We start from the raw sequence: 15,890 nt of genomic DNA, 5'->3' as shown, positions 1-15,890 counted from the left end.
TTAATATTTTTCATTTATAGGTATGTCTATTACCGGGCTTGATAACTAGTCAATTGTTTATAACTTAGACTCATAATTCTTTGACAAATTTTGCATAAGTCAGCATCTTCTTCTTCTTCTTCTTTTTTTTTCATATAAGAGCCATTCACATGATTGACAATGATAATTTTTGTTACCATTTTATATAATTTTACCATCCATTTTTTAATGATTATGGCATCATGACTTTCATCATGAAAAATGGAAAGCAAGCCAATGAGTTGTGTCAATTTGAAGAATATATATTTTGATCTCTTAGTTTCCAAATCCAATAATGGAACAATGAATGGTAGGGTAGAGAGTACGGATCGTTTTTGGTGCAGTTTTTATATAAATCGCAACCGCAACCGAAATTCTCGGAAATTACAAACCTCAACCGTAACCACGATTCGGCTTCATTTTAAAAATCTCGGTTCCGATTTGGTTAAAAAACTGCCTAAAATGAAAATTATGAAATTATTGTAATTAGATAAATAACAATGTACGTGACCATCAAAATGTTTATTATAAACTCAAATGACAGTTTGAAACATGTATGCAGGATATTAAATTTGAAATAAGGAGCTTGAAACAATAGTAACATTTATCGTTCATTGCTAACTCGTCCAAGTACAAAAACTAGCCACCATTTACCTTTAAGTCTAGTCTTCATCAATATCGAGGTGTTGAATGGAAGTTTCAACAACATTCAGATCATTTGTAAGTAATAATAATAGAGATTTAATATTCACCATTTTCTAATTTATCAATCTCAAGATATAACAAACTACATTAACTTGAATCATCCAAAATTATGGATGTAACGTCAGTATGTAACATATTCTCTTTGAAATCAGCCTCAAGCATAGATAGTATAAATACATGAAATAGTTTGGAATCTCGATAAAAAAACAGACCGCATACAAGAAACATCATCTTAGACTTAAAACTAAACATAGACAAAAGTTTAGACAGAAAATAAAATATACACACTTTAATAAAAAAGAGTGATATATCTTAAAACCTAAGGTGAACGGTTTTCATGACTTTGGACATACCAAATTTTTGTGGCCAATTATTTGCCCATAATATTTAAGAGAAGAAAATCAACCAACAAAATTGATATAATCGGCCTAGATTGGAGTTGACAAGAACTTAGTTTATATCGCTATTCTAGGGACATTAGTTTAAAGGGTGAAAATTGATAAATTAACATAGATTGGAATTGAATAGAAATGTCAGCATTCAACAATATCATCAAGCTCATCTCAAGTATATGCATTATATTTTTGAATTGTTGAATTTGACATTGTTTTATCCGTCTTTTCATCAATTTCAAAAATTATATTTAGCATTTAGACAACAATCTTATCATTTCTTCGATTTATTTTAATATCGTCATATCTTGCTACATTTCTAACTTAAAGTTCTTAAAAAAAAAACTTGTCTTAAACAAAACGTCATATGTGCCTATTATCCTTCATTGAATAAAAATTCCACACAACTTTAAGTCATGCACTTTTTTAGAACCTGCACTATATGTCGAAAATGAATTCTCATTGCTAAATTACAAGACGTAATGGTTTTGAAGCAAAATATTTATTATTCCTTCACAAAAGATTTGTATAAACTCCACACATTTATAGATATTGTTTCGCTAATGACACCATTAAAGATATCTTTTAGTTATGAAAAATAAAGCTCTAACTATGTATGGTCCTTGTGCACTTTCTTTCCATTTCTTCTTTTAACTAAAATAATTTTTGGAATTCAATATATACCGGCAATGTTCATCTACTACGAAACATGTGACGATCCTCATTATAGACTCAAATTCAATATATGATTCTCATTTTTTAAAGTTAAGTTCTTGATACTATGTATAAAACTGGATTCCCTCATAATTTATATAATTTTTTATTAGTAGTAGAGATTGTTTGTGGGGCAATGTATTCCTTGCGCATATATGTGTGTGTATTGTCCTATACCAATATAAATTACTAAAATAAAAATTAAATAAAAACTAATGAATAAAAAAATGCAAAGAATTGTGGGCTCACAATTCTAGGTGGGTCTAAGTGGGATCTAATAGTATCGAGATGATATCTAATAGGACCCGGTGCGGTCAAGTTGTGGCTCTTCGGATGTCTATAGCATGTTTAGGGTCAATACCCAGAATGAGACTCTAGTGGGCTGAGGAAGGATTGGTGGGTGGGGGGGCAGTGGTGGTTAATGTTATGTAGGGGGTGGATGATGTCATGTAGAGGTGGATCATGTGATTTAGGGGTGGTTTCTCTATGTTTGCATTTCGTTTGTATTTTAGTATTTAATATTCAGGCAATTGCATACATATATATATATATATATATAATTATATTTATCTATGTGTGTGTATCAACCAAATAATTTGCAAATTAAAAAATAAAGTTTTGTCATTGTTTCCTTGAAAAAGGGTTGAAAATTATTAATAATATCCAAACTAGTTCTAGAGTACAATCATATTCGGCGTTAGTAGAATCAAATTTTATAAATAAATATTGATAATATCTAAAATGCCGAAGTATATCACCAACCAATTGTGTCAGTTGTCTGAATAACGAACGCCATATTCCTGACCAGTTACGTTGGGTATCTGAATAACCGATGAATTTAACTTTATAAAAGTGTTGGTTAATTAAGTTAAACGCCGATGCTAAAGGTCCTCCTTGAGTACTTACCGCGTCGGTTAAACTTTCGGCCGACGCCTTTAACATGAATAGGCGGCGGTTTTTTAAAGAACCGACGCTAAAAGTGCAATGCATAAAAATAATTTTGTACTAGTGTACAAACCAACCGGTAAACAAAAATTAAAAATCAGTAATTTAGTGATATTCTCTTTAGAAAATAGTGATTTTTTTTTTTGACAAAAGAAAATAGTGATTACTGTTGTAAAAATTAGTGATTGTTTTAAAAAGTTAGTTATAATGTGAATTTCAGTTTTGGCTTGATTTTATTGTGGTCTTGTTGCTTTCAATTGAATAGAATTAAGAGGATAAGTAAATGTCAATCCCAGCATATTTTTTGTTGTTATATTGTTGTTTTTTGAATGTTGATGAATTTTTTCCCCATTTCTAGTTGTTTCCTTAATTATGATCATTTTTGCCACATAATTTTTCATCACTTTTTATGTTGATTCTCTCTATTAATAATAGAATTTCATAAATACCAACAAAATTATGTGTTACAATAGATGAGAATCGTTAGAAAGTTGGGAATGACCACATATTATGAACCCAGAGAGCTGACAAATGTTTATACATATTTCAATGTTATAGTATATGATTTCTGTTTTTACAAATTTAGATTGTATTATTTTACATAACGTTTAGCTAAACTGCAAATTTGTGTTGGATTGAGTATGTTTTTCCAGGGCACATGTTGATTAATTTACTTGACCCCCCTGCTAAAAAAGGCTTCAAACACCTCTCTTTTGCATGCCAACACACAGAAAATCTTGGCCTCCAACACTCAACGAAAATTAAGCTACTCATTTTCATCATAATATGTTATATTATCCCTCCAATGTCTAAAAATAAATCTCATGAATCAACAAACATGTTCAAAATTGTATAGTTTCGATAATTTCCAATCTCATGATCTCTGAATTGTAACTAATCTTTGCCTTCCTCATAATCACCAGAAAAATAAGGGAACTAAGGATTGATTGTTTATCCTTTCTTCCCCTACCTCCAAATCCGATTATCTGTCATTAATTCAACAATGGGGTGCAAGGAATCGAAACATAGAGCTGTTGCAGAGGGAAACACAATCATCACCCCTAGCTCCAGCAGGAAATCGATGAGTCGTGGCCAGAGTTCCAGCATCAAGAACAATGCTGCATCATTACAAAGGTCGAGAAGCACGAGATCTTCGGTCCAAAAACAAGATAGTTTGAAGAAGATTAACGTGGGAGATTCAAAGGCTAGCACTGTTTTGAAACAAAATGAAAATGCTGGTTATGACAAGGGTACGGTGAATGTCAGCAGGGTGTTAGAAGGTGAAGATAGAAGGCTGAAAGATCTTAATGATCAAATCGCGAAGAGTGAGGAGAAGGAATTGATGACCGGTAAGAATGATGTTGGTATCGAAACAAATGTTGAAAGGAAGGAAAATGAAAACGTGGAAAAGGCGAATCAAGAGAAAGATAAATTAGACAATGTGGTGATTCCTAAGGTAAATTTATCTTCCTCATCAAGGAAAGATGATGAAGGTATTGAGTCAGTTATCACTGATGGTCTATCAGCAAGATCGGTTTATTTTACTCCGACAGAGGCTCACGGTCCATTTGGTGTCAACAGAAAGACAGATGACGATGAGGAGGACCAGGAACTGATAGAGGAAAAACAGGAATCATCCAAGCAAAAGCAAGAATCAAATGAAGAAAAACAGGAATCAACCGAGGAAAAACAAGAATCAATTGAAGAAATTAAGGACACAGAATCAGGTATTACACTATTATCTTTCACTAATAGCATCCTTAATTTTTTAGTTAAAGTCGATTATAATAAATTATGCAGAGTAGGCTATAGTTACCGAGAAAAAAAGGTGTCCCTCAAGGTACAAAGCAAGGGTAGCTAGTTTTTTTTTTATTGCTCGAATTAGCTTTATGTCAGAAATGTAGAAGCCATGTGTGAATAGTGGGTAAAAATTAAAACTGGTCGATGAACTGAACAAGTTTTGTTATAATAAGAGAAGGTCTGATTAGAACAGAACATTCTACATAAAGCACTCAAGCTGTAGTTAAGTGTTTGCCTTATGCAAATGTAGCAGAGGGAGCTGCTGAAGATAATACCAACAGAACTGTTCATGAGGTTGCTGAGAACGATGCGGATGAAGCTGAGGTTGCTGAGAAGAATCCCATTGAAAGTGATGCTGCAACCCCACGGAATCAAGAAGAATCTGAAGTTTCTGAAAAAATAAAAGTAGCCGAGGCTGCTGAGAAGAATCCTATTGAAACTGATGCTGCGACTCCAGGGAATCAGGATGAATTAGAGGTTGCTGAAAAATTAAAAGTAGCGGAGGATGCTATTTCAGCTCTGGAAACTATGGTGAAAGAAGGTGACAAAACTGAGGATAATGATGAGGCTAGACAAGATCCGGTGGAAGAAACTGAAGAAGTTCCTGTATCAGAAGGCAAGATTGCTGAAGCGACACTAGAAAAGCCAGTGATAGAAGCTGATGATTCTGATATGATTCGGCAAACAGAAGTGGAATCTACTGATGCAACTCATCAAAATCCAGAACAGGGAGCTGATAGATCTGAAGAAAGTCGAGAAATAGAACCTGAGGCTACTGATGCAACCTTATCATATCCAGTGATAGAATCTGACAAAACTGAAGAAAGTTTGCTCAAAGATGAAAATGGGGTGAAAGAAATTCATGAAGTTGCTGACAAGGTTGAAGAAATTCCTCCAGAAGAAGCCGATTCTAGTGATCCAACTGATCATAAAAATCAAGAGCTGGTTTCTGATAAAACTGAAGATGTTCAGGGGAAAGAAGCAGAGGTTGCTGATGGAACTCAAGAAGATCCGGTGAAAGAAGTTGGTGTCGCTGACCAAGTTGAAAATTTGGGGACAGATGCCAAGGAAATCAGCATAAACGAAGAAAATCCAGTGAAAAATTTAGAGAACACGACGAAGGATGAAGCCAATGCAGAGGAAGATACCGAGAATTCCAGTACTGCTAATGTTCATCAAATATCAAGCAAAGATCCAGATAATAAATGAAAGGTAAATTTGTGAAGCATTTACTATGCAAAAGAAAAACAGGAAAGTAGGTTTTGAAGTATATACACTGGACTCTATTAGGCAAGCTAAGTCTTATTTCCATGTCTATATTTTAAACAAGCATGAATTTATTTTGTTTGAAACTTAGTAGTGTTAGAGTTGCAATTTACGCTTTTGTTGAGACTCCATGTGCATTTTCTAATTCTCCTTGCCCTATTGCCGGAAAGATGTCTTCAAGACATATATGGAGTTTTGCTATGTTGTGATGGTCCTCAAGCATCTGACTTCGTATTATTTTTAAAAACAGATATTTAAATGTTTTGGACTACATAAAAATTTCCAACTCGATCTGTGATGCTATATTCTGCTAGATTAGGATCTGTACCAATTTGCACAAGCATAAAAAGAGCTCGAGTAGTGCAAAGACCGCTATGGACTCAAGAAAGCTCTTATTGCCAATTTATCTATCTTTATTCTTGACTTGTAAACGTTCAATTAGCACAACTCTATAAAATGCAAATAAGCAACCTAATCAACAAAGAGTCCTGCTTGCTGCTAGTATCATATGACAGTATGTTTTGGGTTTGGGTGTTTGAAATGGGTTTCGAGCTTTTGTTCGATCGGTACGGCCAAAATTATCTAAACGCTATCAATAATAGTTCGGATTCAAAAAACAAATCCAAATCTGAACCTGAAAATTGAAAATTGAAAATTTTGGAAAAAAACCAATCTAATCAGTACAAGTCAGAAATCCATCATACGGGTAGAATTGTAGAAAGGGTCATCCCTAGTGAAAGGATGAATCAAGCAACCTTTTTTTTTCCACAATGAATCAAGCAATTTTAGTAGAATGTACACCATCAATTTTATGTAAAAACCTTCACTGCGAGGATAAAAACGTCATAAAACAAATATGTCGCAATTAAATTATAACTCAAATAAAATTGTTAATTTTTTTTATTCAATATTTTAATTAAAGTTAATAAAATACGAACTCCAAATTATCTTTGTTGTTAACTATAAGACAACAAAGAAATACGAACTCCAAATTATCTTTGTTGTTTCAAGAAACTGTACTCTCATGAATATAAATCATGACCTAGATTTATGAATCTGAAATAAAGGATTGAACTCTTTATAGATATATGAAACAAAAACTAATATATATCAATTTGGTAACTCTTTTGTACCCAAATCTGGTAAGTTGTTGAGTATGATATGTATTGGGATTGGAATATTGTAAATGATACCAGAGTCTTACAATTATATAAGTTCATATAATTTAAAGGATCGCTAATCTTTTTTAACAAATTTTGTTGTCGGGTTTAATATCATTTAATTATAAGTTTAGATATTATATAATCCATATAAAATATATAGAAATACAATTAATTATCGTTAAAAAACATGTAATCATGAAAGTATAAACAATTCAACTTGAACATAACCAACCGAAATATCACACATTCTCCGGCCACCGTAATCGACAAAGGAGGGAAAACGGAAAAAATCCCAAATCTTTAAAAAATCTAATAAAATATTCACAGATATAAAACACCCGCGCAATGCTCGTTTCATATCAAACGACTATATATATTCGCACATTACACGCGCCGGACTCGCTTTATTATATTTCACTTCTCGCCTCTCCCAAATACGTTCTTTCTCTGCAATCTCTCTCGAAACCCTCGATCTCCGATTCAACTCGCGATGGCGAAGCTTTCCGACGAGTCACAGTCCAACGGCGAGAATTCGTCGGAGGAAGAGCAGCTGAACAACCAGATGATCGAGGAGGAAGATGACGACGAGCTTGAAGCTGTCGCGAGAACCGCCGCCGATTCCGACGACGATGACGCCGCCGACGATCGGGACGACGACGATAATGAGGTAAAGTTGCGATCTTTACAGGTTTTTGTGGTGGATCTGAGTTGATTGTGTGTTTTTGATTTGGTTTGTTAGGGTGTATTGTAAGTAGTCTACATTAATATGCGTTTGATTGTTTTTTTGTTGATTGTGCCGATTTTGTTCTATTTATTGTGATGTTAGTGTGTATTGTTAAGGTTTTAGCTGTGAATTGAGAAATTTGTGTTCTTCCCTGTTTTTTTGTTTGTTTTTGTGCATTGTTTATGTAATTAGTGTGTGTCACTAGGTGTTCTCGCTATGATATAGATGTTTACTACTGTTTCATCGCAATTTTCGATGGTAGGATGGTAATGAGGAGGCGAATGGTGAAGTCAGTAAGCATGAGAAGGCAAGGCTAAGGGAAATGCAAAGACTGAAGAAGCAGAAGATAAAAGAGCTGCTGGATGCTCAAAATGCTGCTATTGATGCTGATATGGTGTGTATTTTGGAACTTCGGTTTTATATCTGTAAATATATTGACTTACGGATCGAGTCTTGAGTGAGTAATGTTAAATGTTTTTGTTTTGAAGAGTGACGTCTTTGTTTTTGATGTAGAACAATAAGGGAAAGGGGCGTTTGAAGTATCTTTTGCAGCAAACGGAGATCTTTGCACATTTTGCTAAAAGCGATCAGTCGTCACATAAGAAGACAAAGGGAAAGTATGGCTTACAATAATTAAATATTATATAAAATTATGAAGCTCTTTATCTGCAAATTTGTTTGGTTTTTAGTTGTAGCTGTTTGATTATGCTATCTCTTTAAGCTACTTATATGTAATGGTTTTCTTTGGTGCTTATCACCTGCACACAGTAAGCAAACAGTACTTAAAAAGGTCAAAAATATGGTGGTGCACGTAACCGCCACAGTCTAGGAGTTAAAATATGCAAGTATTTGTTTAATAAGTATGTAATTTTTATATAAGGTAAGTGTTCATTCCCTTTTTATCTTTGCATCTTATTACTTATTTAGGCAGGACATTAGGGTTTGTGATGACATAGCTTGACCCTGGTTTTCCACTTTTGCACCGATATAGGGGTCAAGAACAAAACCGCTTTCTTAGCCTCGGTTTATCTAAGCTGGTATTAGTTTACAGTTGAACACCTAGAAAAATTATAGTTTACTCTTATTGTATAAGACCAGGTTTACCACTTCTGCTCTTCTAGTATGTTTGGTTTGAAGAATTGTGAATTGTGATTGTTTTGGGCCATGAAGACAACACAAAAGTATCAGCAATTAAGTCAAGTGAGCTTTAATTGGTAGAAATATATATAGAAAGGATATTACTCCTAACTTGATGAGAAACTACAAGTCTTAACACATCCTACTATATGAGTTGAGTTTCGAAAATACAAATTTATACTATATATGGATTGAAATTTATGTTATACTCGACATGTCATAATGGCTTATTCATTTATTAAATTTACAATTCAGAGGTCGCCATGCTTCAAAAGTTACTGAAGAAGAAGAAGATGAGGAATATCTTAAGGAAGAGGAAGATGGGCTTTCTGCAGGAGGGAATACGCGGCTACTCGTGCAACCCTCTTGTAAGATTTACCTTTCCATGTTATAAACTGGCAGTTGAAGTGCATAATAGCTTGTTGCCTGCACTTAATTCTGTTAGAATATTGAAGAATGTTTAAGTATTCTGTTTTTATGTCTTTATCCATATAACACATTATTCTGACCAAACTTTATTCTATAGTTTGCTTCCTTCTTTCAAGTTGATAACCAAGATATGGAATTTGATGTTGACACTTGTAGGTGCTTACTGTTATAGCTAGCATTGAATGTGGTTTTTGTTGGTGGATGTTGCAGAGTGATTTGTGTAGCCTGCAGATGATATTGTACTTCTGTTACATATTGATGTGTCTTCTGTTATCTTTGTGTCTGTCCGGTTTTCGGTGCACAAATTTAATTTGAAGATAGCCTTGTTGCATTATGATGCTTTTACCGTGCAGATGATACGTACTTTATTACATTTTAATCCTGTGCCTTATTTTCAGCATCTTTTTAGTTTTTCACCACAGAAGCTTTATTTTGAGATAGTGACCCGTTATTTCTTATGAACGGTGTCATTGAGATTTTTTGTTTGAAAAAGATATTGTTACAACTTTTGTTTTGAATTAAGTAGTGATAGATATTGCAAGTATTATTTGAAAATGATGGCAGAAAGTTATATGTTCCCCAGCTTCTCTACTGCAGGTATTCAAGGAAAAATGAGGGATTACCAACTTGCAGGTTTGAATTGGTTAATACGTTTATATGAGAATGGTATAAATGTAATCCTCGCAGATGAGATGGTATGCTTTGACATCACAAATTTTAATTGCAGTATATTGGTGTTGAAAAATACATAATTATTATATTAGCACAATCATATCTACTAATTCTGGCGGATAACATATTTTTTGTTATGTAGGGGCTTGGCAAAACATTGCAAACCATCTCCTTGCTTGGTTATTTGCATGAATTTAGAGGCATTACTGGTCCCCACATGGTTGTTGCTCCAAAATCTACTCTTGGAAATTGGATGAATGAAATTCGGCGTTTTTGCCCAACACTTCGTGCAGTCAAGTTCCTAGGAAATCCTGAAGAACGAGTAAGTTGTTTTCTCCATGCTTCATTAATTATTATATCCTCATTTCTTCATTGGATACTGGATCTGAATCAGTAGTACTAAATATGTTTCTCCAGAGATACATACGCGAAGAGTTACTATCTGCTGGGAAGTTTGATGTTTGTGTTACCAGTTTTGAAATGGCAATTAAAGAGAAGTCTGCCTTGCGCCAGTTTAGCTGGCGCTACATAATAATTGATGAAGCTCATAGGATCAAGAATGAGAACTCACTTCTTTCAAAAACCATGAGGCTTTTTAATACTAACTATCGCCTTCTTATTACTGGAACTCCACTTCAGGTACTTCTATAATAGTTCATGTATTTTTATGGGTGGTGAATGTAACTTCTGAAAGCCTATTTTCTCACTTTTTAAAATAGTATTTGTTTCTAGATGAAATCCACTAGCCCCAAATATGTAATTTGATTAATAAATTTGTCATCATCTTTCATTTTGGGATACTTCTTGGCACCCATTATGAAAGCAATAGATGAGAGGTCACTTTTTCTTGCACATTCTTATGTAATGACTGATTATATGCAGTTATCACTTGATGCAGACACGTTTTGTTCTGTTTTTGATATATTCTATATTCTATTTTACAGAATAATCTCCATGAACTCTGGTCTCTATTGAACTTTCTACTACCAGAGATATTTAGCTCCTCGGAGACTTTTGATGAATGGTTTGCAATTTCTGGTGAAAATGACCAGGAGGAGGTTGTTCAACAGCTCCATAAGGTAAGTCTTTTTCTCTTCAGTTGTGTCTTATAAGTCCTAATTTACATTATAATTTTAGTCAATGATCAACATTTTTTTTTGCCACCTTAGGTCCTTCGTCCATTCCTTCTGCGAAGGTTAAAATCTGATGTTGAGAAAGGCTTGCCCCCGAAGAAGGAAACTATACTCAAGGTTGGCATGTCCCAAATGCAGAAGCAGTACTACAAGGCTTTATTACAGAAAGATCTTGAGGTTGTAAATGCTGGTGGTGAGCGTAAGCGCCTTCTAAATATAGCGATGCAGCTGCGTAAATGCTGTAATCATCCTTATCTTTTTCAAGGTGCTGAACCTGGTCCTCCATATACTACAGGAGATCATCTTGTAACAAATGCCGGTAAGAAGGCAATCCTTTAATCAAAAAATTGTTAGTTTTATACTTTGTAAATCCTTTTATCCATAATAGTTGGTAGAGCTAGCACACTTCTTGACTAAAACACATGGACAGGGAAAATGGTTCTGCTAGATAAGTTGCTCCCAAAGCTGAAGGAACGTGATTCAAGGGTTCTAATTTTTTCACAGGTAAACCCCTTAGACATTTTATATGTGATGTTCAAATATAGTGACATATGTTGATTTAGAATCTCAAACGGCTGCAATTGTAAATACGAGTTGCCATTTGTCTTCTGCTTTTTTCTTATTAATAAGAACATTGGATAAATTGTTTTTAGATGACAAGACTGTTGGACATCCTAGAAGACTACTTGATGTATCGGGGATATCTCTATTGTCGAATTGATGGAAATACCGGTGGTGATGATCGTGATGCTTCAATTGATTCCTTCAATAAGCCAGGAAGTGAGAAATTTGTTTTCTTATTATCAACTAGAGCTGGAGGCCTTGGAATCAATCTTGCGACTGCTGATATAGTTATCTTATATGATAGTGACTGGTGAGAGTTCCATCTTTTCTTTCCAATAGGATGTTTTCTGGTTTATTGCTGATGCAACTGAACTCTGGATTTAAATGCCCACATTAAAGGAACCCTCAAGTTGATTTGCAAGCTCAGGACCGTGCCCACAGGATTGGGCAAAAGAAAGAAGTTCAAGTTTTCCGTTTCTGCACCGAGGTTGATATCTCCGCTTATGTGACACTACATGTCGTAAATTTTACTGACTAATATAGTGGTTTATTTTGTCTTGCTGAATAGTATACAATTGAGGAAAAAGTTATTGAGAGGGCTTATAAAAAACTTGCGCTTGATGCATTGGTTATCCAACAAGGACGACTAGCTGAGCAAAAGAGTAAGTAATGACTACTTTACCATCTTCATTGTGATAATTTTTGATATGTCGTTATAGCATATTTTTTCCTTCATCGCCTGTGCAGCTGTTAACAAAGATGAACTATTGCAAATGGTTCGGTTTGGTGCTGAGATGGTTTTCAGTTCCAAAGATAGCACAATTACAGACGAAGATATAGACAGGATCATTGCTAAAGGAGAAGAGGCAACAGCTGAGCTTGATGCCAAAATGAAGAAATTCACAGAAGATGCAATCAAATTTAAAATGGATGATAGTATGCTATCTAATTTCCTACAATTTCTCCCTGTTTACATGTGATTTGTGTATCATATATAAAGATATAACAGTTGAGTGAATAACTGGTTTTGTGCAGATGCTGAATTGTATGATTTTGACGATGATAAGGTACTGCATGTGCTCAAAGTGCTTTGTGTTCTTCTCTGAGTTTAAAATTTAAAAATAGACTGGATGCTATCATTTTTCTCAACTCTTTGTTATATTTGACAGGAAGAGAACAAGGTTGATTTTAAAAAAATTGTTAGTGATAATTGGGTTGAACCACCTAGAAGAGAAAGAAAGCGCAAGTAATTTTCATTTTCTGTTTCTATGTTTTAACTTAATGATTGAGATCGTTATAGATTTAGGAACTTTTAAAATAATTCATTCATTTTTTATCAGTTACTCCGAAGCAGATTACTTCAAGCAAACAATGCAGCGTCAAAATGGTCCCTCAAGGCCGAAAGAGCCTCGAGTTCCCCGCATGCCTCCGTTGTACGTATACTCAAATCAGATTCCTTTGACTAATTGCTTGGATCATTCTTTTTGCTAATGATTATTCGCCCAAATTTGTTCTTGATCCTTTGTGTAGGCATGACTTTCAGTTCTTTAATTCTCAAAGGCTCGCTGAGCTGTATGAAAAAGAAGTTCGATATCTTGTCGTGGTATTATGCTTTTTTACCTTTACTATGTTGGATAAGTTCTGTTGTCTTGATCTTACAATAGCTCTGACTGATAGCGTTGTTTTTAATTTTTTATAATGCTTTGTAGCAAGCTAATCATAAAAATCATATGAAAGACTCCATGGACATTGATGAAGCTGAAGGTTGTGACTTGTGGGCTTTGACTTTTATACATATATTAGTAATAGTTGAATAAATTTTTCATTATGTTAGAATTCTAAATATTATGAATTATCTAGGCGGGGGCGATCCTTTGACGGCTGAAGAGCAAGAAGAAAAGAAGCAGTTGCTAGATGAGGTCTGCAAGCGTTTTATATAATATATCTTCATCTCGAACTTCTTTTTTACCAAAAACTGAAATGTCTGTGATTGTAGGGGTTTTCAACATGGACTAAGAGAGACTTCAATACTTTCATTAGGGCTTGTGAGAAGTATGGACGGAATGATGTCAAAGCTATTGCCTCTGAAATGGAAGGTAAAACAGATGAAGAAGTTGAGAGATATGCAGAAGTTTTTAAAGAAAGATACAAAGAATTGAGTGGTGAGTCGTATGCTTTATGTTCTACATTTGATTTTTGTATCATTTGTTAACTATAAATGCATATATTTTTCATAATAAATAGGCAAGTTTAGCTATGTTGAGCACATAAGTGGGCGTTTGGCTAACGTTATTTTTCAGAAATAAGCCCTTATTTCTGGAGAAAAGTACACAGAACTCTATTTTTTTTCTGAAACAAGCTCTTATTTTTCTGCTAAATAACGAATATACAACACATCCTTAACATTTATATCTAAAAAAATAATGAAAATATGCATTTTTTTAATAGAAAAGTAAGCTCTTAAATTTTGGAAAAAAAGCTCGCCCAAACACGCTTGTGTAATTTTTCGCTGTTATTAGAATCCTGATATACCAGGTACGGATAATTAGTTGCGAATCAATCAATGTTGTAAAGCCTGTTTACTGTTGAATATTCTGTCTGCAGATTATGACAGGATCATTAAAAATATTGAAAGAGGAGAGGCTAGAATTTCCCGCAAGGATGAGATCATGAAAGCAATTGGGAAGAAAATGGACCGCTACAAGAACCCTTGGCTGGAACTAAAGATCCAGTATGGTCAGAACAAAGGAAAACTGTACAATGAAGAATGTGATCGTTTCATGGTGAGTATTTGATGGATGTGTAGTCTCGTTGCTGCTTGTTTCCTAGTGAGTAATACTTATATATTTTTAATGTTTATTCTAGTTGTGCATGACTCACAAACTTGGGTATGGGAACTGGGATGAGCTTAAAGCGGCATTCCGGACCTCACCTTTGTTTCGCTTTGATTGGTTTGTCAAATCACGTACTACTACAGAGCTCGCCAGGAGATGTGACACACTGATTCGTTTGGTGGAGCGAGAAAACCAAGAGTTTGAGGAGAGGGAGAGGCAGGCTCGTAAAGAGAAAAAACTTGCAAAGGTTTGATAATGAAGTCATGAGCATTATCATGTAGTGCCCAACAATTTTTATAAACTTTGTTTTCTGATATCTTTTATGCCAGAATGATACACCATTGAAGCGGCCTGTGGCAAGGCAGGCTGCTGAGAGCCCACCTTCTAGCATAAAGAAGAGGAAATAAATGAAAGATTTTGTTACCCCGGTATGCATTTTAATGCTTTCTCCTCTCTGATAATGTATTGTTATTTTAAAGGGATATTCTAACAGAATTCTGTCCTGATGTTTTCAGGGAGAGAGCTCTAGGACAATTTTCCTAGTAGTTTATTGTGACATAGACCAAAACCCCAACCAATTGTGACATAGACCAAGACAACCGATCCCTTTCTACAATCAATCAACCCCTCCAGATAATATAGCTAGTTTTTCTAATTATTAGTCAAAGCTTTGATCTTACATGGAATTTAACGTACAAATCTTTTGTAGTGAACTTTTATTGCTACCGGTTTTATCAGAATGTTGAACTCTGGAATTTGGTAAAATGAATGTTCCCCGTGGGACAATCTATGGGGATATGCATGTTAAGTTCATTTGTTTCTTACTAATGCTTGCTTTTCTTGTAGTGGTTACAGCGACTTGTATTCAATTAATCTTCTTTTGAAAGATGTACTCAGGTAAAAGATGACAATGGCGCTTGAAGCATGTAAATTTCATATTTTACGTAACATAATATGTGTATCATTCTTGATATATAGTGTGATCTAAACTGACGTTTACATCTAATTAGCTTGTATATTACTTCCTCTGTATGTTTTTCCATGATACAAAATTACAAAGTTCGTACATCTTTATAAGACCTGAACTGGATCATAGAAGCAATGTCTAAGCTGATAATTAAGAATGAAGTTGCAGATTCCTCTGTCTTAAAATAAATGAGGTATATTTTATTTTGATATGATTTGTTTATATTTTCTCAATTATATAATATACACATAAATTTCAATCAAAGTTTGCTCAACTCCATCATTTTAATAAATTCTAAGATCATACTTAATTAAAGGTCTTCTCGCAAGTTTTCCGACGACCATTTACATTAATTAAAGTCTTCACGCAAGTAGGCTGATTATTCGGTAAAAACCGAACCAAATTACCGAATAAACTTAAAAATCAT

The 15,890-nt window shown here is 34.2% G+C and overlaps 2 protein-coding genes across 3 annotated transcripts; both read left to right on the top strand.

Moving 5' to 3' along the window:
• The first annotated feature begins 3,777 nt into the window (after positions 1–3,777).
• LOC135149673 (uncharacterized) lies at positions 3,778–5,783 on the top strand. Its single transcript, XM_064085459.1, has 2 exons — positions 3,778–4,501; positions 4,825–5,783. Exons 1-2 carry the CDS (start codon positions 3,778–3,780, stop codon positions 5,781–5,783), a joined length of 1,683 nt encoding a protein of 560 aa, XP_063941529.1.
• A 1,486-nt stretch (positions 5,784–7,269) lies between these two features.
• On the top strand, positions 7,270–15,415 carry LOC108202992 (ISWI chromatin-remodeling complex ATPase CHR11). 2 transcript variants are annotated; one of them, XM_017371667.2, is made up of 25 exons: positions 7,270–7,670; positions 7,990–8,121; positions 8,241–8,344; positions 9,120–9,232; positions 9,891–9,988; positions 10,108–10,287; positions 10,383–10,604; positions 10,910–11,044; positions 11,135–11,417; positions 11,529–11,602; positions 11,752–11,972; positions 12,062–12,149; positions 12,231–12,324; positions 12,410–12,598; positions 12,698–12,729; positions 12,832–12,908; positions 13,003–13,095; positions 13,193–13,265; positions 13,372–13,426; positions 13,523–13,581; positions 13,659–13,824; positions 14,267–14,445; positions 14,528–14,743; positions 14,826–14,924; positions 15,012–15,415. In XM_017371667.2, exons 1-24 carry the CDS (start codon positions 7,494–7,496, stop codon positions 14,901–14,903), a joined length of 3,138 nt encoding a protein of 1,045 aa, XP_017227156.1. In that variant the 5' UTR covers positions 7,270–7,493; the 3' UTR covers positions 14,904–14,924; positions 15,012–15,415. The 2 variants fall into 2 exon arrangements, with proteins under 2 accessions (XP_017227156.1, XP_017227157.1); XM_017371668.2 differs by lacking the exons at positions 7,270–7,670; positions 7,990–8,121; positions 8,241–8,344 and having other exon boundaries at positions 9,151–9,232; positions 9,877–9,988.
• The last annotated feature ends 475 nt before the right edge of the window (positions 15,416–15,890 follow it).

This window comes from Daucus carota, chromosome 9 (genome assembly GCF_001625215.2).
Source record: "Daucus carota subsp. sativus chromosome 9, DH1 v3.0, whole genome shotgun sequence".
Lineage (NCBI taxonomy): Eukaryota > Viridiplantae > Streptophyta > Magnoliopsida > Apiales > Apiaceae > Daucus > Daucus carota.
The sequence above is the reverse complement of the archived record's forward strand: the minus strand, read 5'-3'. Positions and strand labels throughout refer to the sequence as shown.

Coding starts and splice junctions, on each gene's coding strand:
- LOC108202992 (XM_017371667.2), top strand. CDS start 7,494: ATGGCGAAGCTTTCCGACGAGTCACAGTCCAACGGCGAGAATTCGTCG. Junction 7,671..7,989: donor GGGACGACGACGATAATGAG/GTAAAGTTGCGA, acceptor TTTCGATGGTAG/GATGGTAATGAGGAGGCGAA. Junction 12,730..12,831: donor ATGATTTTGACGATGATAAG/GTACTGCATGTG, acceptor TATATTTGACAG/GAAGAGAACAAGGTTGATTT.
- LOC135149673 (XM_064085459.1), top strand. CDS start 3,778: ATGGGGTGCAAGGAATCGAAACATAGAGCTGTTGCAGAGGGAAACACA. Junction 4,502..4,824: donor AATTAAGGACACAGAATCAG/GTATTACACTAT, acceptor ATGCAAATGTAG/CAGAGGGAGCTGCTGAAGAT.